Source organism: Phoenix dactylifera, chromosome 2 (assembly GCF_009389715.1).
Source record: "Phoenix dactylifera cultivar Barhee BC4 chromosome 2, palm_55x_up_171113_PBpolish2nd_filt_p, whole genome shotgun sequence".
NCBI lineage: Eukaryota > Viridiplantae > Streptophyta > Magnoliopsida > Arecales > Arecaceae > Phoenix > Phoenix dactylifera.
This window is the reverse complement of record NC_052393.1, coordinates 16,143,722-16,166,553: the sequence shown is the minus strand read 5'-3', so window position 1 is coordinate 16,166,553 and position 22,832 is coordinate 16,143,722. Positions and strand designations below refer to the sequence as shown.

Sequence of the window (22,832 nt, the reverse complement as noted above, 5' to 3'; positions counted from 1 at the left end):
AGTAATAAAATGGGCAGCTGTGCCTCCTTTCATATCAAAAAAAAAGAAAAATAAAATCCAAAAGACAAATTGATGGTATTGTTTGGATCCTCAAAATCCTATTTATGGAATATCCTTGAGACAAAAAGGAATTAACATTGGTCGCCAATATTGGGTTCTATAGGTTATACTAGAAGCCATATATAGAAGTCGCTGGTGATTTCTGATGTACCCACCTCGCCTTCTCGCTAGAGAGAGGACTGAAGGCACCGTTCCCTAAAGGAACCTTTATTCTCCACAGAATGGCTTCATTTTGGTAAGAACAGGATGGCTTCGTTGGTGCAGAAGAGAGGTTTGGACATGGCATGGCTGTGCTGCTGTGTTCAACCCAACAGGAATTCTTGTGGAGCGAGATTCCCTCACTGTAATTAATCGGGTCAATGAGAGGGAGCTAATGAACAACAATGTCAATCCTATGCTACGAGATATCTGGCACATTAAAAGAACCATTTAGGAGTTTCAGGCGCATCACATTTGTAGGGAGTTGGCTGCTCAAGGAGCTTCTGGTAAAAATGTTTTCTATAATGGAAACCATCTCCAAGCCAGATTTTGCATGCCTTGTAAATCCCAATACCTCTAGCTGTTTTTTCCCAGAATCGAAGAACCCCTGATGGCGACTTTAGTCGGAGTTGAACCCTTGAAGTTAAATTCTGTGGCCTGCAACATGCAATTCAGACTGACTAGAGTTTCTACCGAACAAAACATGAAATATAAACTTAGATATAGGGTCAGATTGGTGCCCCAAAAATGAGTCCAAATATTGCTGCAAAAAATATTGGTGCCCACTGAGATGATAGCCTAGTAAAAGCGTGGCCTTACTTCCAACTAAATGGTTCGGAGTTCGAAATGCACAGACGTCGATTAAATTGTAGAGACCGGATGCTCCCTGCTCGGACACGGGGTCTAGAAGGGCGTATCGCTCTGCTGTAGCCTCGTGGTGCCAGATGTGACGTACTCACAAGTGGTATTCGTGTCGGAGCCCAAAGGAGTAACCGAGCCAAGCCCACGGGTGGGGAGGGTATGAGTAAAACCGGCCGGGGTGCCCACCATATGGTCATTTCTGCCCGCATCGAGCATTCTCCTGGCGGGATGGGGATCCAGTAGGGACTGTTACGCAGGGGTGGGCTTGTCCCTTCCTCCCCCCCCTTCTCCTTTTCTTAAGCAAAAAAAAATATATATATATTGGTGCCCAGAATGGTGAGAAAAGAGTTGCCCCTCCCTCTTTCTCAAGTTAGCCCAGAAGAGAATCCATGAAGTTAACAAAATCAAATTTGCATATTTTGATAACCAGGATTTGTGTGCAGTCATAAAAAGCAGATAAGCCGCCAAGCTCCTCCTCTAGAGACTGCCTGAAGTCGTTTAGAGTGACCATCTCTTGAAATATCTAAAGTTAACGAGGGGAACTGAAAAGAGCTCGGCTGATGATGCCAGTTGCCTCAATGTATCGATCCACACAACGGGAGATGCAACTGCTCTCACTCCCACTTAAGCTTGTTCCAGGCTTCGTAATGCATTTTGCAAAGCACTTGCTCCTCACAGTCTGTAATATGAAACAAACTAATAGTTAGATGAATCGCTAATTGCAAATATCAGCAACTAGAGAGCATTAAAATTCGATTTAATCACTTGCAGCCATAAGACATTGACATATTGTGATAAAACTTCGTTCATTTAGCAAGGAACATATTTAATATAACTTTTCTACTAAGTTTTGAGTGCCATGTCTGTGTCTATGCAGGGGAACATCTAAGCTTCAGAGCATTCAAAAAATCTCCTCATATTGGAAACAAAAAAGAATGTGCTCTTGTTTTTCTGTTGGGATTATATGGTACAGGAAAAGGCATTTTGGTCCTTTAATTGGTGCATGGATGCAAAATACATGTAACATAGCACAAAAACTTGTACAGAAGAACAATATGCCATTACGTCGTGGTTAAGCCTTAACAGCATCGCTTGGCAACATTAGGATTTCCAGAGTAAAGGTTTGGACAAAGCGTAATGGTTGTGCTTCTGGTAGATTGTGCATAGGCATTTAATTCCAGTACTCATCAATGAAATCTTTTGAACAATAATAACAGGCAAACACAAATACTAATGAAGTCTGAAACAAAAATGAATGGGCCCAACCATACTAAGCAAATATTCATGAAGTCAACAATGCAAATATGAATTAAGTCAACAATAATCATCTAAAGTAAAATATGTCCTCTCAAAGAATTCCACAGGAGCTTGTCTTCCCAAAGAAAGTAAACTGTTTAAGACTGACAAACAAATAAGCTGCCAATATTACTATACCAATGGCTTTTGGTTTGATAACCCTATTGACCAAGTTTATGATCTATAAGAAATACCAGAAAGATGTTCTGTGTAATCCCATATGAAATGAATGAAACATATTGGCATGCATAAATTAAGATGTGCATTCCAAGAATATATCAACTACAAGACATTGAAGAGTGTCTATACGTATTTCTCAACCTATAGTAAATAATTGATTACATGAGGATCACTTTATTATCTTTGTATTTGTGCCATCACAAATCAAAACATGACACTCTCATAACACAAATAAATCATATTGCCGAGCCACAAATATTAACAGCTTATGGTTGGTGTTATGAAACCAAATACCATTTCAAATGTGATATGAAATGAAAGAATGGAAGATATTGCGTGCATCAATTAAGATGTCTATTCCATAACCCCATCAATTACCAAGTTGTAGAGTGTTATTTTCTGAACTTATGATAAAGGATCAACAACATGCAAAGATTGCATTATGGCCTTGGTTCTTGTGCCAGAACAAGTTAGAACATGATATTCTCACAGCACAAATAAAAACGTGTTGCCCAGACACGAATCTGAATAGTTTATGGTGAGTGTTCTAAAACCAAAGACCATGTCAATTTGTTTATGACATCATACTTCTCCTCACACTTGTTTGATCATGGAATTCATACTAAGCCTTGTATATGATGAACTATCTCTAACTCTTTACATTTACAATTACATAGCTCACATTCATTTTCCAGGATGGTAGATGCACTCTTCTAAATATAGAATGAAGATCGAAATCCAAAATATAAGTTTTGGTTTTATCATTGCTGCGCTATAACCAACAGAAAACTTATGCACCGTAAGCAAAGGTGCATGCTGTGGCTTCCAAGTAAGAGGCCACATCAATCATCATAACAAAATACTAACAAGGCAGAATAATATAAAATACCAAGAAGTTGGCCCAAACAAATGCTCATGACCTACTGGTCTCCCAAGATATTTCTAGAGATTATTTTGACGTATTATGAAGAAAAAGTCATCTATGAAGCTTTAAATCTATAAAATTTTACAAACTCTCAAGACTGGAATAAGGATTGCATAACCATAACTACCAAAAGGAGGAATTATTTTACTATGAATAAATTCATACTTATAAGCCTTTATGACTCTGGTTATAGGATCATTTCCAAATTTCCCTTTTCTTTACAGTTAAGCAGGTCTGTTTGGTCGAGGGAATGCATTACTACCACCTGTTTTGCTATACTGGTTAATGGATAACAAACAAATGCTAAGGGAAAAATCTGACCAAAAATATACATTTTCTTCTAATTTAATGCTCTGTGCTGTTCAAGATCTCACAAATATTTTGAAACTTGCACCAGAAAGGTCTGATCCAGGGATTTATACTCAAACTTCCCATCATTGCTCATGTAGCTTATGGCAACGTTCAATGCCAATTACTAGGATGTTAATCAACAAATTCCAAATATTCTACCTAGGGTAGGATAGCCATTACAAACATAACAGAATATGGATGCTTGGGCATTCGATGGTTGCATTATTGCATCAGGCTTTCATATTAAACTCCTTTTTATAGACTTCACAAGGAGCAATTCAGGAGGGATGGCTCCAGTATGTGAAAGCTTAGAGGTAAGTTCTAGGTAGCAAGATAGGAAAAATATTCCAGATTTGTCAATTTTATTCTCACAGGTTCCAAAGCCTGTGAAGGGATTCAGAAGATCACCAACTCAAACTTAACATCACTCAAGCCAAAGAATACATGCCTACAATCTAGTCTAGACTCTTCATGGTGGCAACATGTAAAGCAAAAGGGCCTTGAAAGAACCTTTTTAGAATAAAGGCCATTAAAGAAATTAACATCTTCCTGTGTAAGGCGTGTTATATAATACTAACTTATTAGGATTCTTTTTATTGAAAGTCCAAGTCACCCCTCTCAGTGCCCAAAGTACGAGAACTTGCATGAGTCACTCATTGATGTCATCCAGTTCTTGATCAAACCAAACAAAGACTTGATATAATTGTGTGGGAGATAAATTTCCATGCAGGATAATGAAGACACAATCTTAAGAATCAAGGCAACACACTTCAAAACTTTCTTGTTGTTTAGCTTATTAAGCCACAAAACCTCCAATAAAAAAACACATGCATCAAGCCTTTTTTATTTTGGCTAAATGCTATCTAGGCCAGGTTGGTTATCTTGAATTAAGAATTGTAAGGCCCTAAATATCACAAACTATATTACTTTCACTAGTAGGACCAAGCTAAGAACAGGTTACTGCATAATTAATGCTATACGAGGTCACAGAAATTTCAGTTCTCCACTGCAGATTTTCTACATGATCCAAAAGGCACTGGTCACTTGCATGACTACACTGCAGGAGGTAGTTGCTCGCATTAACTGCATTGTCCTCACTGACAGTACAAAATTGATCGAGTTCATTTAATAGAAGATCAATAACCCTCAATGTTCTCTTCTTGTCCAAGTTTAAGACATATCGATAGCAAAACCACCCATTACTCTGTCATGACACCACGAGCTAAAGAAATCAATACATTAGCTAAGTGGTGCACAAAACAGAGAAGCTGAACTTTGGAATGAGAATTTCTCAAATGATATATCAAAAACAGTCAAATATAACTTTTGAATTATATGAACAAAATTGGGCCTACCACCCATCTTACCACCAAAAAGAAAAAAGGATAAAGGGTACAAGGATTAGATCCTCCCAGTGGAAACCTAAAAATTATAATATAGGAAAAGCTTCGTGCATGAAAAAACAACAGCAGATAACTATACACTATTTCTGATACAAATTTGACAAATTTCCATCTCATCTATAGCCAAGGCAATTTTATGTGCATTCCAAGTACGCCATTTTTTTCAGAAAAAATCAGCAATTTTAAGTTTACTCTTGGTAATCTAGGTGGCTGGCGGCTTAAGTCAAACAGGGAATGAGACAAATGTCTTTTATGTTACTAAAGGTAAACAACTAATACATATAGTAATAAGCTTAGATTTGAACTGACATTTCTATGCTTTTAGTAGATAAGGATTTGCCATATACGGTCAAGGTCCTACTGCATCTCTAGCACAGCAGAGTTCGGTTTAGCTTTTATTCCATTTCTTTTGTCTGTTTATTAAGTTCATTTTCCAATTTTGGCATTAGACTAGTTGCCATTTGAACCAGGGTGTTGATAGGTTTCCAACATATTTTTCAAATCACCATCTGAACTCATATTTCATGATTTATGCTCGTTTTACTTTTACCTGTTATGTGAAGGATCCACACCCACATAAGTTGTCACATGCTTGTCACATGATTATTTAAAAAGCATTGCATGACTTATGATGTGGCAAGAAGGAGCACCATCATAATATTATCTAATGGTCAATATTAATGCTGTTTAAGGTGATCTAAGGGCTCTAAAGCCACAACTTAACAAGGGGACTGATGTTGCATATATCTCTGGCAGCCTAGTCTCTTTTCCTCTCCCCTTTTGGCAATATTCCCCTTCTCGAGCATTGGACTCCTATACACCTTTCTCACTTATTTCTCTCCAGCCGGCACCCCTCTCCATTTTTTCTCCTTGACTGCCAGCCATCTTTTCCTTTGTTGTCTCCTAATGCCCTTCTGCAAAAAATGCCAAAAACATATAAAAGATTCTAGTGTTTTAAATGAGAATCCTGCTGAAAACTCTCAACTTATAAAGGCTTTGTGTTCTCTCTAACATCTTTTACTCTCCTTTGCTTCTTTTTCCAAAATCTGTCATTTCTGTGAAATGCATGGGAGACTGTAAGTGCCGTCCTGAGCAGAAAATTTCATATTTCAGTAATATCTTATTCTTTTCCCTTAATTTTTCTTCCTCCATTCCATTGGATCTTTGTTATAGTCACGGTCTTTTTAATTAACTGTTCAGTAGTTTCAATTCTATCAATAACTTGCGGCCCTTTTGCTTACTTTTATGACTACCTTTTGTTTTCATATCCTCTTATATTGGTATTAATGATTCCTTTATACCTGAATTTTTGTTTTCTGGATATAAGTTATTACATGAAAAAATAATGAGACTGAAGCATGTTTTCTGTTCCCTAGAATTTTAGTAACTTGATACCTAAGGCTGCATTAGTTTTGGGAATAAGAAAAATGGGAATAGTAAAATTTATACCTATAGGAATAGTCATGCCAATTCTTGTTTGGTTCCACTTTTTAATAGCAAAAGGTACCTTTTTTAGAATAACTTTTGAATGATGATTTTTTCCCCATAAAAACATAAAAAGTAGGCACAAAATGTGTCTTTATGCCAAGGAATACCTTATGACAGCCCTCCCTTAGAACAGTTATGCCTGGCATAAGCAAGTTAGACCAACATAACTATTTCTTGGTTATGCCTACCTTCTGTTTGGCAGGCATAAATCTTACTCTAAGCCTTATGCCATCTCATGCCTGAACCGAATGCAACCTCAGCGTTCCTCCTACTATCTGGTGAGACTTAACTTTAATAACCTAGAACAATTTTAGAGGCTGTTTTTGATGAACTCAAAATTTTGAACCTGGCTTCAAGCATTGCTGTTCTCCAAATTAACTTTACAAACCTACTGGTCAGATTTAACTTTAATAACTTAAAATGATTTTAGGGATTGTTTTTGATGAACAGAAACTTTTGAACCAGGCTTTAGGCATTGTTGTTCTCCAAATTAACTTTAAAAATCTACAGATCCAAGGGATTCATTACAAGCTTAAAATTTTGAGAAGTAATAATTTCTCAAAATAATCATAAATATCAACACCTGTCCCAACTATTTAGTGTCAGCTACATGAATATTTTAGTTGCCAAGTATTCCTACTTAGGGTTACCTCTAATGTTGTTCAATAGTTTTACATATCCTTTTCCACAACTGTATCTATGATTCCTTAGGTCTTTCCCTTTTCTTCCTATATCCTTCAACAAAGATTAAAAAATCCCTCCTTATAAGAGCCACCCTAAAATTTCTATCTTACAAACCCATACCATCTTAATTGTTTCCCCATAATTGTGTCCTAAACTTGTGCAACCCTATCAACTCCTCAAATCTACTCATTTCTTTTTTTGTGCTTCCTATATTTATCATGCATCCATCTCAACTTTTTATTCCACTACATTCAACTTGTTCTCTTGAAACCTAGATATTGTCCAAAAAACTAAATCATACATTTAAGGCTTCTTGTCATTTTATAATTTTTTTCTAGAGTCACCAAAGTATATGTGAATCGCTAGAATATCTCTCCAATTCATCCAACCAACTATAATTCTACTCAATACATCTTTATTTATCAATCTATTACTTCATATAATAGATCCAACATAACGAAATTTATTTCTCTGAGGTGTCCCTTATTCATCATATCTTGATCTTAGCCTTATCCTCTATTTTTATTTTCACTATAACTACATTGCATATGCTCTTTATTCTATTGATTTTAAGCCCTCTTCCTCCAAAGCTTTCTTCCACAAATCCATTTAGCACATAATAAGTCCTTTTCTTACCAAGTAACACCACAATATCTGCAAACGACATACACCATGGTATATTTTCTTGAATATTTGCCACCAGTTCATCTCAAATTAGAGTAAAAGACATAGGCTTAGTGCTGATGTATGCTGTAAATCAACCCACTATGACTAGAAATACACCAATTGTACTACACCAATTGTAACATACTACCAGACCTATAACTAAAGCTTGTCACCAATCCAACATATTCTATAATGTCAAGTTACAATATATAAACACCTTGCCTTCATAAAGCCCATGAAATTACCTTTCTGGGTCTCTATAATAAGTTTTTTCCAAGTTAATGAAAATCATAGAAAAATTTTCCACTTGTCTCTTTGTTTTTATATTCATTGCCTGAGTAAGAAGAAAGCCTCCTTTTAACATCTTTAGCACAAAAACAAATTGGCCCTCGGAATGCCATCATTTTCTTTTAATCTTTGTTTAATTATACTTTCCTGAGGATGATAGTGTTATTTCGATGATTAACAAGCAATTATCTAGAGTATGTTATAAGTTAAATCGACACTTCATTTATAAGTTTATTACTCTCAGTATATTTTGTATTAATTGATATAGATACATTTCATTGTTCATTTGAATGAATCTAACCTTGAGATGCAGCAAAGTGTGGATTGAGTCGACCCAAAGGATGATTGGGTCGACCCCGGCACATCAAGAAAACATTTGGCACACTTCTGCAAAAATGGCAAAGATGAACAGTGAGTTGGGTCGACCCAAGGAAAGCATGAGTCGACCCAAGGATCAAGATCCTCAAAACAAGACAGAAAAATGGTTCTCTGGATTTACTGAGAGGGTCGACCCAAGAAGTAGTTGAGTCGACCCAAGCTTGAGTCGACCCAAACCCTGAGAGGGTCGACCCAAAGGCAAGACAGAACAGAAGACAGAAAAGGTTCTCTGGAAACCCTGTTAGGGTCGACCCAAGAAGAAGTTGAGTCGACCCAAGAAGAAGTTGAGTCGACCCAAAGAAAGGTTGGGTCGACCCAAGTGAAGGAAGGCTGAATTTCAAGTTTCTGTGGATTCTGAGAGGGTCGACCCAAGGAATGTTTGAGTCGACCCAAGTGAAAGTTGGGTCGACCCAAGGACAGGTTGAGCCGACCCAAGCACGGGCAGAAGCATAACGGCTAGTTGTGCAGAAGTGCTTTTTGGACTTCCAACGGCTATAAACGGCTAGTTTCTTCAATCCAACGGTCAGGAAGGACTATTTGGAAGTTGGAGAAGTATTTAAGAGGGAGTATTCATCAGAGGAAGCAAGCTTTGGAAAATACATCAAGTGCATTCAAGAGAGAACCCTAGCAAGGCAAGCTTCATCCAAGTGCTTCATTCAAGAATCAAAAGAAAGTGGTTGAGCAGATTCAAAGAGTCATCAAGAGCTCCATCCACCCTTGAAGAGTGAAGCATCCTTGACAAAGAAGAGAGAAGTCACATCAAGCGATAAATATTCTCTAAACTCTTCTTTGTAGATTATATTGTTATATTTGCTCATCTAGGAGTTTAAATCTTCTTCCTTTGTTTATTAAACTACTTGTAAAGGTTGGTTGGTTAGCCCACAAAACCAACGGAATAGGTTGATTGGTGAACCCGGAAAACTAATTGTAAAGGTCCGTTGGTGAGCCCGTAAAACCAACATAGGTTGTTGGTAAGCCCGTAAAACCAACGTAGGTTGTTGGTGAGCCCGTAAAACCAACATAGATTTTTGGTGAACCCGGAAAACCAAAGTGTAAAGGTTTTTGGATTGTGAGCCCGGAAAACAATCCAACTGTAATCCGCGGGATTATAGTGAATTCCCAAGGGGTCGCTTGGGGAGTGGACGTAGGTGCTAAGGAGAACACCGAATCACTATACTTCTTGTTGTTTGTATTGTGATTTGTTTAAGTTCACTAACTCATCATTTAACACAAGTAAGATAGTTAAAATAAAAAAAAACCAATTCACCCCCCCTCTTGGCTTGTCACTTTGGGCAACAAGTGGTATCAGAGCAAGGTGCTCCAATAGTACTCATTGATCTCACAATCAAGAGTTAAAGATCATGACAACCCAAGTGGGATGTTCTATGAGTGAGGGGCAATCCACAAATAGACCACCTCTATTTAATGGCACAAACTACACATACTGGAAAGCTAGGATGAGGATATTCATTCAAGCTTTAGACTATGAATTATGGTACATTGTTACTAGAGGCCCTCACTCACTCTCTCATACTATTAATGAAAAAGACTTAGCACAATTGAATGCTAATGCTATGAACATACTATATTGTGCTATCCATGAAACTGAATTTAATAAAATCTCTGCATGCTTATCTGCTAAGGAAATCTGGGATACTTTAGAAAATATTTATGACAAAATTTAGATTAGCTCACATGTGCTTCAATTACACACTAACAGTGAGCCTGCAGAAAAAGATGTTGAATCTCCCAATCCGGAAGAAAGAACAACAAATGAAGAATTCGGTGATGAAAACAAGGACCCATACCCAAACACCGAAAAATTCAAAAGCTTCCTAAAGACAAAGAAGAAGAGGAAGCAAGAAGAAAAGAAAGAGAGATAAAGAAAAGAAAATGAACAATTATTCAAGGGAAGTAAAATCTAAGTAAAGGCAAATACTCCAATCTTTAGGAAAAGCAAAACAAGCATAATATATTTGGCACATTTGTGAGACTAATATGAACATTCCTTTTGGAAGAGATAAAATCCGTAATTAATTACAGAAAAAGTTTGAAGTGAACATTTTAACCCTTCTATATTGTTCATCATAGGGATGGTGCCAATGGAGAGGCTAGTGGTAGTACCCGGCACTATTTGACCCAACTATTCGGTGTAGGGCATATTAGGGACGGCACAAGAGGGAGGCTAGTGGTAGTACCTCGTGCCCCTTCCAACTCCACCGGATAGGGAGCAAATAGAGTATAGAGCATAGAAAAGTAAAACCAAAAGAAATGAAGATTAGAATATTCACTGAGTGGTTAAAGGAAGAAATTCAAAAATGAGGAAATGAATGACAAGATAAATGAAAGTATATAAAAAGCTTGTGAAAAGCTAAATGAAGTTTCAATCACTTGAAAACACACCTTAAGGATAAAAGCTTAAACTTAATTTAAAAATGCTTCTATCGTTGCATTTTTGTAACTTTCATTATATACTTCAATGATTGCATCATTTTGGGGAATAACTCAATATGATTTCTAGATGAAAACTACGGTTTAAGAAAAATAGAATTACTTTGGATACCTTGGTTGTTTGCTCCGATACGCATCTGAAACATATCATTTTTTATCTTATAAGTGTACTGAAATTGGTCTAAATGATGTGTTTTTCAATGATCTTGATTGCAAATAAATGGTTCTAAACATATGATATTATTTTGATATTAAAAAGATTTATGGTGCTTCATATATACATTGCTGAAAAACTATGACTAAGAAATTAATATTTTGAATATACACTCCTACATAATTAAATGCTTCTATCATTAAAAAGAAAAGCTATTTTTAAGAAGAGAGTTAATGATCCTAAAGCTTAGAATATTTCAACTCACTTCAATAATTCTTATAGGAAAGAAAATATAATTACTTTTGAAAGAAATTTGAGCTTCAAAAGAATTATTTTCTGATTAATATTTCCATACATATTCAAAAAAAAATAAGAGGAAATATAATTTATTCTTGAAAGATTAAAAAGAGTGATTGCTATAAATTTTGAAAAATTCTAGATCACTCTGCATTCTTGATATTATAGAAGAACAAAAAAAAAGGTTTGAAAGAAAATGCATCTTTTGAGGGGGAGCTTTAAATACTCAATCTCTTTATTGAAAATTATCTTCAAACTCTAAACTCTCAAATGGAATGATTAATTAAAGGGGAGAAAGAAAATTTCAGAGTGAGAGATCATATAGAACTTAATCGTATAAATTCGCATCTAAAGATGAGACAAAGAATACTAAATGTAAAGTGGTATTAAACTTTGTGCTTCATTGAATATCTTTTGAAAGTTGGATTTCCATCTGTATTCATCGGTAAATCATTTATGTCTGAAAATTTAATTGAAAAGGATTCCATCTGTCTTAGTTTCGAAAATTTATCTTGGAATCTACTTATGAGTTCTTATTGGCTTGCACTTTAGTGTTTCAATCCTGAGCCAATTCATTTTAATTGATTTTGATGCTATGATCTTTAAAGGAGTAAAAGAAAGTTTTTAAGAGAGCTCTAAAAGAACTTTCAAAGCCTTGAATTTTATGTATCCTACACTGCATAAATTCATGTTTTGGTATATATGCCCCAATACTTTTATATCATGAAAGAACTTTGAAGTCATTAAGAATTAAGGATTCAACATAATCTTATGTTTTTCGAGTATATAAGTTTTGATCTTTATTTGCTCTTATACTATACTCTGAAAATTAATTAGATTGCTCTCATCTTGCTATATACTTAATATATATATATATATAAAGGTGTTGAATTTTCATTCGTACCTTCTTTGAATATTATTCTTGATACTCCTTGAAATAACTTGAAAAAGATTCCATCTACACTTGATTTGAAAAAAAAAATATCTTTGGAATCTACATTTAGAGATTTCTTTTGGCTCACATCTTAAATGTCTCATTTCTAAAGCCAAACACATAGAAATAAGATAGCATTTTATTAGGGATCATGTGCAAAATGGAAACATATGTATTGAGCATATATGTACTGAAAAACAATTAGCTCACATATTCACAAAACCCTTGAGTGAAGATAGAGTCTGCACGCTAAGGAGGAAATTAGGCATATGTGATCCTTTTTATTGAAGAGATATAAAAGGGAGCAAGCAGTCTCATGATACATTCCTCCCATTTCTAAAAACCCATGAAACATGAGTCAAACTTGTAATCTATAGATTCCTTACTCATGTATCATTGTCCCAGAAAGAATTTGTAAGGATTTGAAGCAAGAAAAATTATTTGAAGCGAAAAGAAAGAGAAAAGAAAAATTTCTGAACTTGGGTCGACCCAACCCAGAATAGGGTCGACCCAACGTTGAGTCGACCCAAGAAAATTTTTGAGTCGACCCAACGTCGGGACCCCACTGTTAAAAGGGGGACCCGTGAGCTATCTAGGGCACTGTTTACCCTTTGTCCTCTTCCGAAAACCCTATTCCCCACTCTCAAATCTTCTCCAATCATCTCCAAACAGTAGATTACTTCAATATCTTGGAGAAATGGGACCCAAGAGAGCCGTAGCCAAGCGATCCGGGAGAGTCTCACGATCTTGTTTAGAGCCTAGGATATGTATCTAGTTCTCATATGTATTTTGTGTTGATCATGTATTTTGAACCTTGATTGAGGAACATTGTATTTGCTTTTGTTTTTGGCATGATTGTACTAAAATGTTCCTATTTTGATCAATGAAGTTTGAATGGTTGTTATTGCATCTTTTCCCATGTACCTATTTGATGATAACAAAAAGGGGGAGAAGTAAGGAAAGAGTAAATAGGGGAGAAGTAAAGATAAAAGTAAATAGAGTAACAAAAGGGGGGAGAAGTAAAGAAAGAGTAATAAGGGGAGAAGTAAAGAAAGAAAGTAAAATAATTTGTAAAACAAATTGAAAATCATATAGGAAAGCATATACATCCAAGGGGGAGCAATTTGCAACAATGAAAATGTTCAACTCAACAATTTATATCAAATTTCAGAATTTGGCACACATAAATTCAGAATTTGGCACGCACCTTTCACACCTCGATACATAACCTGAAACTCATGTTTTATCTCAAATTTTTGGAGTTTCATCTTTAATGAATTATAAATGAAAGGGGGAGTAACACAAAAAGTCAAATTGGCAACATTTAAATGATATAGGGGGAGACTTCACTCTTATATATGAAAAGTTGAAATTCAGCAAGTTAAACCCTTTCAAAAACTGAATTTAAGATAAGTATCAATAGGCTCATACTCTTTATTTTGTAATCATCAAAAAGGGGGAGATAGAGGATGATAGTGTTATTTTGATGATTAACAAGCAATTATCTAGAGTATGTTATAAGTTAAATCGATACTTCATTTATAAGTTTATTACTCTCAGTATATTTTGTATTAATTGATATAGATACATTTCATTGTTCATTTGAATGAATCTAACCTTGAGATGCAGCAAAGTGTGGATTGAGTCGACCCAAAGGATGATTGGGTCAACCCCGGCACATCAAGAAAACATTTGGCACACTTCTGCAAAAATGGCAAAGATGAACAGTGAGTTGGGTCGACCCAAGGAAAGCATGAGTCGACCCAAGGATCAAGATCCTCAAAACAAGACAGAAAAATGGTTCTCTGGATTTACTGAGAGGGTCGACCCAAGAAGTAGTTGAGTCGACCCAAGCTTGAGTCGACCCAAACCCTGAGAGGGTCGACCCAAAGGCAAGACAGAACAGAAGACAGAAAAGGTTCTCTGGAAACCCTGTTAGGGTCGACCCAAGAAGAAGTTGAGTCGACCCAACTGAACCTTGAGTCGACCCAAAGAAAGGTTGGGTCGACCCAAGTGAAGGAAGGCTGAATTTCAAGTTTCTGTGGATTCTGAGAGGGTCGACCCAAGGAATGTTTGAGTCGACCCAAGTGAAAGTTGGGTCGACCCAAGGACAGGTTGAGCCGACCCAAGCATGGGCAGAAGCATAACGGCTAGTTGTGCAGAAGTGCTTTTTGGACTCCCAACGGCTATAAACGGCTAGTTTCTTCAATCCAACGGTCAGGAAGGACTATTTGGAGGTTGGAGAAGTATTTAAGAGAGAGTATTCATCAGAGGAAGCAAGCTTTGGAAAATACATCAAGTGCATTCAAGAGAGAACCCTAGCAAGGCAAGCTTCATCCAAGTGCTTCATTCAAGAATCAAAAGAAAGTGGTTGAGCAGATTCAAAGAGTCATCAAGAGCTCCATCCACCCTTGAAGAGTGAAGCATCCTTGACAAAGAAGAGAGAAGTCACATCAAGCGATAAATATTCTCTAAACTCTTCTTTGTAGATTATATTGTTATATTTGCTCATCTAGGAGTTTAAATCTTCTTCCTTTGTTTATTAAACTACTTGTAAAGGTTAGTTGGTTAGCCCACAAAACCAACGGAATAGGTTGATTGGTGAACCCGGAAAACCAATTGTAAAGGTTCGTTGGTGAGCCCGTAAAACCAACATAGGTTGTTGGTAAGCCCGTAAAACCAACGTAGGTTGTTGGTGAACCCGTAAACCAATTGTATAGGTTCGTTGGTGAGCCCGTAAAACCAACATAGGTTTTTGGTGAACCCGGAAAACCAAAGTGTAAAGGTTTTTGGATTGTGAGCCCGGAAAACAATCCAACTGTAATCCGCGGGATTATAGTGAATTCCCAAGGGGTCGCTTGGGGAGTGGACGTAGGTGCTAAGGAGAGCACCGAACCACTATACTTCTTGTTGTTTGTATTGTGATTTGTTTAAGTTCACTAACTCATCATTTAACACAAGTAAGATAGTTAAAATAAAAAGAAACCAATTCACCCCCCCTCTTGGCTTGTCACCTTGGGCAACATTTCCAAAAACTACATACAGTTGCTCATGATATCAATTCCTCAATAGAGCAATTTTGTACATTCCGATTATAACAGTTCAAAAAATCTGGTAGCAAAACCAAGCTAAAGTGTAAATAGTAACCTAGGTTGGTCACCTAGTTATCAAGGATATGTGAATCTTACGCATCAAATCTGAAAATCGAACATATATAAGTGTTAAAGCAACATACAAAAATATGTCTAAAAGAAACAACAAGCACCAAAATACTATTAAAAAACAAACTAGAAGGGCAAGAAATAAACAAGATAGGGCATGCAAGAAAGCAATCAAGCAGCATGTATGCATGATTAAAAGTTACAAAAAAGTCTGAAGAACTAAAGAGATGTGCCAACTACTTCAAACGATAAGTAAATAGATCAAAGGGGAAAAACAATAGTTGAGAATTGAGAATACAAGGAACGGTGCTACGAGGGCAATGAAGTCCACCACTCTAGATGGCGTTCATGCAGTCTTCCAAACCTCATGTAGATACGATGGCCAACAACTTTGTCATGTCACTCAATCAAACAACCAGGTGGAAAGACAGAAGAACAGAGGAAGAAGAAGAAGATAGCAAGGGCAGACAATCTCAATGAAAGAAATAATCTAGCAAACTAAGACCTAAGGGTCCCTTAGTTAACTTCAGGACATTATCCTGCAAGGAATAGAAACAGCAATCAAAAAGAGAGAGAGGGAGAGAGAAAGAGAGAGAGAGAGAGAGAGAGAGGAGACAACTAGCTACAAAAGGGAGAGGAAAGGAAGAAGAAAGGATGCTGACTATGCAAGAATAAGAGAGAACAGACAATAGGAAGAGGCACATGATGAGAGTTGGTTGTGACAAGGAGGCTGTCCAGGATAACAAAAAGGAAAAAAAAAGGAATTTACTTTTAAAGGATTTGACATCAGGCTCAAGACCAGGTTGTGCCTTCGAAGCCCTAATACCACTCTTACTCATCCCATTTTGAGCTTTCAGATCTTTTATGATGGTGCTCCTATAAATCAAGTTGCATGCATCACTCCATAAGTACCATGTTACTTTTTGTCAAGTGACAAGCAGATGATTACTTAAAGTGCATGGATGCACTGCACAATATAAGTAGAAATAACCATAACTTGAATAATATGAGTCCAAATAATTCACCGAAAGGTGTGTCCAAAAACTAAAAACATCCTAGATCTAAATAGTAGTGTCACATGGATACAAATTTTGAACATTGTGAACCTTATTAATTATATATTATAAACATTGTGAAAATTCTCATCTAAACTCAAAATTAACTTAAAAACATAAGAATCATGATACTTTGCAAAATTATTTTTACAGCTACATCCGTGATCAATCGTTGGAAAGAACAAAAGCCTTCATATAATGTTATTATGGTGGGCCAAATGTATTGTTGGAAGATTCCAACTCTCCAACTGTCCAACAATCTACGAAAGGTAGAAGAATTTGATAATATGTGTATCTGATGTGTAACTAACTTGCTGATAATGATACAACATGGACCCTTTGAGTTAGATGCTAATCCAGAAAATCGAGGTTCGCCGTCTCGGTACCGGACCTCATACCAGTGCCATGCTAGTACAGCATCAGTACAGTACGATATAAATTTTTTTTTGGTGTACCGAACGTCGATACGCCATCCGTACCGGATACCGGCACCCAACCGGTACGGTACGCCCTGTGCCATCCGGTTAGAGCCGGTATGACATACCATGCAGAAAACATAAATAAGCAACTGATACACCAAATTGGAAGTGGGCAGCACAAGATAAACTAGAGTAAAAGTGAAGTACACGACCTCCCGAGCAAGAAGAGTCATGGATGACAAAGATGACAGTTTAAACTGATTCTTATGCATGTCACATGATCTATGTATATGTAGCAAGCATTCATACACTTATCCTTATCGTTTTCCTTTCTCTTTGAAAATCATGTATGGAGTACTGTAACTAGGAACTGCACTATCCGTCTTGTTATAAGCATTTTCTTAGTGCAATAGCAGTCAAATAATGGTGAAACATATCTTAAGCTTTGAGGCCAAATGATGAAAGACAACAGGATCAATAGAATAGAAGAATATGTAACTTAGAAAAAGAGAGAATCTGAGGTATATGGTTCAGCTAAAAGAATTCATTGTAGTACATAGTTTTATGAAAATCAAATGTGTTAAGCTACTCCTCCTTATACAGGTTTTTTGCATCAAAAATACAATCATAATCAACTTTCTGAAAATGCATTTTAAAGAATCACACAAACAATTTTCTTGATAAAGATATACCAATGCACCAAACATAATCGATATAAGAGTTTTTGACGACCAAAACTAGGTTCACAAGTTAGACCAACATGGACCTACCACCTCACATGTTGCATACAACTAAAACAAAGAACCTGAGTGACAAACAGATAAATTTTTAAATGCACGAGGAAACAAGGGATCTATCCAAAAATTATGGGACATTAAACCCATGATCCCACCCCTTCGTAAACTCGAACTGCCACCAACTCACCAATACAAGCACTGAGAATAGAAATATAAGTTCTGACTGCTATATTAGCTTTTATCGGTAAAAGATTCTACTCTGGTATCAAATTCATCCAAATAAAAGTGGGCGGGAAGACTAAAACACAAGCACTCTCGATTCCAATGGCTCGTCCTACGTTTCCAATCATATTTGGGTCAAAATTGGTCTCAAGAGACAATAGTAGACGTAGAAACAGCTGAAAGACATTAAAAGCTCATCTACTAGAGGGCTCGAGAGGAGAGGGGTTGAGGAGTTCATGGACCTCCAAGAACTCTTCGGCGTAGGCCTGAGCGAGCTGAGCCTTGAGCTGGTCCATCAGAACCTCCGTGGACTGCCCCGACGAGCCGTTCGACGACGTCGACGATGATGAGAAGGAATCCATTAGCTCGACTTTCGGCTTTGACTCTCTTAAGTAGTCTTCACAAAAATCTTTCTCACGCGCGCTCTCTTCCCGGCGGCGAAGGCAACACGAGCAAGATTAAAAACCCTAGTTGGCGGGTGCGCGTCGCATCCTGATCCGACCCGAGCCCGTGGTTTCGGCCCAAAAATACCAATCTAGAATCAGGTCCAACGAGTCGGACCACTATTGGGCCAGGCCCATATTTTCTGACCCGCACTTAACGGGTACTTTGTGCTGATAAGTTGAATCAGTTAGAAAGAAGCCTGGTTCCATACGCCACAAATTATATCATCAAGTCTACTCTTGTGCATTATTACCAGAAACAAACCTGAACTCGAAATGTTATATGGGTCTATCTTTGCACCCATGACAAATATATGGGTTCTAGACATTTATAACAGGTTTGAATCATGTTGACATTTCGGTCGAGGTCGTGGTAGGTTCGCCGCCGGTCATCAACACTAACACAAAAACAACCTAAATCACTCCTCTAAATTTGTCTTGAACCAATGCGAATAACAAGATTGATCCATCTTATGTGTCAGATAAATGCGAATGCATGAAGCCAGTCAGATGCGCTACCCTTTTAGCTAAGAAATTATTTAAGAGGCGGCCCAAGATATACAGAGTGGGCCGTGGGCTTGATGGATCACAGTTGTACCGTTTGAGCAAAAGAGGGATTCACCTTCCTTTGCATGAATCCACCATCAGATTACCCACCACACAAGTCTCAAAGCAATCCAAACTCCATCATCCACCTGCACAGATCTTAAAAGCAATCAGTGGATGATCTAATGACGGATTCGTGTCAAGGACGGTGTATCCTTCTTTCACGTGAAAGATACACCCCCTATCTAGATATATTCTGCCCTAATCTTGGGCTAAGCACAGTCTCGTAGAAGAAATATTATCATGTCAGGGGCCAAGCTGTCCCTGGAAATGCAATGGTGGACATGGTCTCATCCACGTGTAACTTTTGTAATATGCGATTTTAGTCTGTGCCGTTTCATAAGGTTGGTTAAATCTACAAGGAGTAGGATTGTAAGTTGAAGTAAAGATCCAGGCTTGAACTTCTGAATAGCTTTGTGGACCATCAAACAAAGTTCGAAACATGAAAGATTATGTGCTTGGCCCATATCCACTGAGCACTGGATCAAGCTATGGATAAGATATGCATCAAGCACGGCCCAAACTTGAACTGATCCCGACTATTTTTCTCAAACCACTGAGTTCTAGAAGGCGCTGTACGATCTTTGATCAATAGTGTGGGAGGGGAAACATACAAGTTCAAATGGCAATCTATCATCTCATTCATAAAAAGGTGATGCCGGCGGCGGCGTGCAACTCCTTCATTGGCCATTTTGTTAGCCGTTGTTTCCGTGTGAGGTATGTTCATTGCTGATTAGTGGTCCAATAAGGGAGTTAGGCATCAATCGTGTCACTTTTTTGACATGAGAATTCTCTGTTACACAGAGGCATTTTCCTTCATAATAGATTCACAAGCGTGGACCCAACCCTATACCTTCCCCATATTAACATCCACAAAAGGTGGACATGTCTAAATCAACCAAGAACAAGACCTTTTGCTCTAAAGCAAATAAGCGATAGCCGGGCATCCATGCACACCGACTCAATTCACAAAATCATGCTCATGATCATGCTTCTACAACACCACCACGACCCTCATTGATAGCACCACCTCCATCATAAAGAAAATCGAAGTTAAATTCCCTGGAATCATCTTGCAAGGAATCCAGCACACAAAAACCTCGCTTTAGGTGGCCGGTGCCAAACCAACTAACCTGCGAATATTAGGCTATTAAAACTGCACTTGACCAATGAATTTAGGCCCACACCCCTGTTTCCATCACGTCACAACTACAGAGTTTACAGTGCTATCGTTTTGTGGATCGAGACGAATCCAAACTAGTGACCCAGGATATGGTCGGCACCTGCCAAACAACAGCCAATGGAGTTCCAATGTCTTGCTCAAGCCCATACCTCGCTTTTCACTCTCTCTCACTCTCTCTCTCTCTCTCCACACATGCGAATCATTGGGACTTCCATTGGCTGAAAATAATGGGAGACAAGTTGGGATGTTGAAGGCATATATATCTGGACTCGTTTGATTCAAAGCCTTGGAAATAGACCGTTCACAACTCCAAAAGCTAAGGGATAACAAAAGAGGAAGAAGAAGCAGTGGTGTGATACCAATCAAAGTCTCCCGCAGCTTACTTTTGACCGAAATCCGGCGGAACAAATTCGCAGAAGGCTACAGCATGCATGTCGGCATCAAAAGACTTAGAAACTCGGGAACCCATCCATAGCAAGCATGTTATTGGAACAGTGCTTGTCACTGTATCTTTAGTGCTTGGGAGCTTTTTGAAAGTCTTTCAAACTGATCACTGTTCTCACCACCTGGCAAACAGTGTTCTCACCTGGGCCCTGTTCCCCCAATGCCAAAAGAATACATAAACTGATCTACTTCGAAATTTTAATCGAACTTGCGGACTATAATTTTATAGTGTAACAAGTCGAAAATTTAAAATAGGTCTATGAGACCAAGACTGAGCCATGATTCGTTAAAACTACCTTGCTGTTGTTCATTAGTTGGATCTTGCATCACCATGGCGATCATAAGTAAGAAGCTTTATATAGAGGTTCTCAACAACTCAGCGGTCAAATTTATCGCCAAGCTTTTTAACATTAGCAACTGAAATCTTATTGGATGTCCTATGCTCTTCCGCCCCGCATCGGATGTCATATGCCTAGGATTGGGAAATTAGATGAAGAAACTAGTTCCACCGATATCAATGAGTCAGCTACAACTAATCTAAAACCACCATGCCACATATGATAGAGTATCAGAAAATTTGTGAGATATACCTAACCACATCCGACACAGAGTGAATTCATAGGGGCACATTTTTGAATTCGATGATAATTATGTAGGAAATATGACAAAATAACTAGAAAATCTTAAAAGAAATTTTCTGACAAAGAACTTACATATTCTTGTATGTTTCTACTGAATAAGTTTCTTCTTCCTTTCCCTCAAAAAAAAAAAAACACACAAAAAAGAATTGTCCAGGCTACTCTACAAATTCTTGATCTCTGTAGTCGGACAAAGGCTTGGCCAATCTTGACAGATAGCTCTTGCGAGTATTGCGGGGTGATATCTCATAGGGATCCACGAGAGCCGGTCGGCCGTAAAGCACAAGTGCGGCTTATGGAATATCGGTCGGATTAGATGTATGCCTTAGAGCTGGGCCAAGGATCAGGGTCCTAAAACCTTCAGTGTATATGCTGCTTGTTTTTTTAATCCTCGAAATAATTTCATACTTGCCATCAATCATGCAACTCATTTCTATTCTTTTATTATGAAATACCAAATCTGAAAAATGCTCCAATTCTTGAGAATATAAAATAAATACTATACAAGTACTTGTTAATTAGCCATTGGTACAACCAAAAGTAGAACCCAAGTCATTGTTGAGACTTCCTAATCTAGACATCCCTAGGCAAAGTACAGCTTTTGTAGCCCTTCCACGGGCTATGAACCAAACAATAACAACTCATTCAGAAGAGTTCCTGCCGGCCCTTGCGGGCCACTAAGCAAGGCCTTTTGATCAGCAGGGTCTACAAGTTACACCAAGATGGAAAAGAAAAGAAGAGAGCATCCAGCGCTCGTACAGCCCAGTGGGTGGACGTGGGAGCCCACCCACGTCCCAAAGGTGCCAAAATCCTCCTCCCAGCCCTTTTCCCTGGCCCCTACCATAAGGCTTTCAATGCCGCAAGCGAGGGTACCTTACCCTAGATGGGGCCAGGCTTTTGGAGACGGGCCGCGTTTCCACTGGTTGGATCTATCTCCTCCGTGCCTCTGTGCTTTATTTTGAAAAAGAAAAGTTTTAGGTAGTTATATTTTCGTTTTTTACTTTTTCTTTATCACTTTACGGCTCAGACGTGGGAGCCATCATGGTGCATGAAGGGTCTCTATCGCATTATGGGATCGGCTGCCATGCTGCACTGCCGTTGTTGGAGCCGGAGGAAAAGTAGAAGACTTATTTAACTAAGATTTCTACATAATATAATAGTGATGGAATATTATATTTCTTTTTATTGTACGTAACAATATATTCCTTTAGATAATTGTTTTGACTATATGGAAATTGTTGGAAAAAAAAACTAATTACTAGATTTTTTTTTTTTGTAACCACTCATAAAAGTTTTTGTTAAGTATGAATTTAATTACTTGTCTTGAATGCACATTTATTTCCGATATATGTGCATTGACTAAGACAAATATGCATTCATTTAAGTGTAAGAGCATGATGGTCCAGTAAAATTCTAAACATATCATTTTTGCTATATATATATATAAAGACCATAGCAACAAATACGAAAATAAAATTATTTTTTATTGAAAAAACACCCATATGAGTACCCACTATTATATATATATA

General features: G+C 37.6%; 1 protein-coding gene across 1 annotated transcript; it reads right to left on the bottom strand.

Moving 5' to 3' along the window:
- Nucleotides 1–1,191: 1,191 nt before the first annotated feature.
- On the bottom strand, nt 1,192–18,428 carry LOC103720379 (mitochondrial import inner membrane translocase subunit Tim13-like). Its single transcript, XM_008810050.3, has 2 exons — nt 18,232–18,428; nt 1,192–1,579 (listed from the first exon to the last, which is right to left on the bottom strand). Exons 1-2 carry the CDS (start codon nt 18,349–18,351, stop codon nt 1,430–1,432), a joined length of 270 nt encoding a protein of 89 aa, XP_008808272.1. The 5' UTR covers nt 18,352–18,428; the 3' UTR covers nt 1,192–1,429.
- Nucleotides 18,429–22,832: the final 4,404 nt, after the last annotated feature.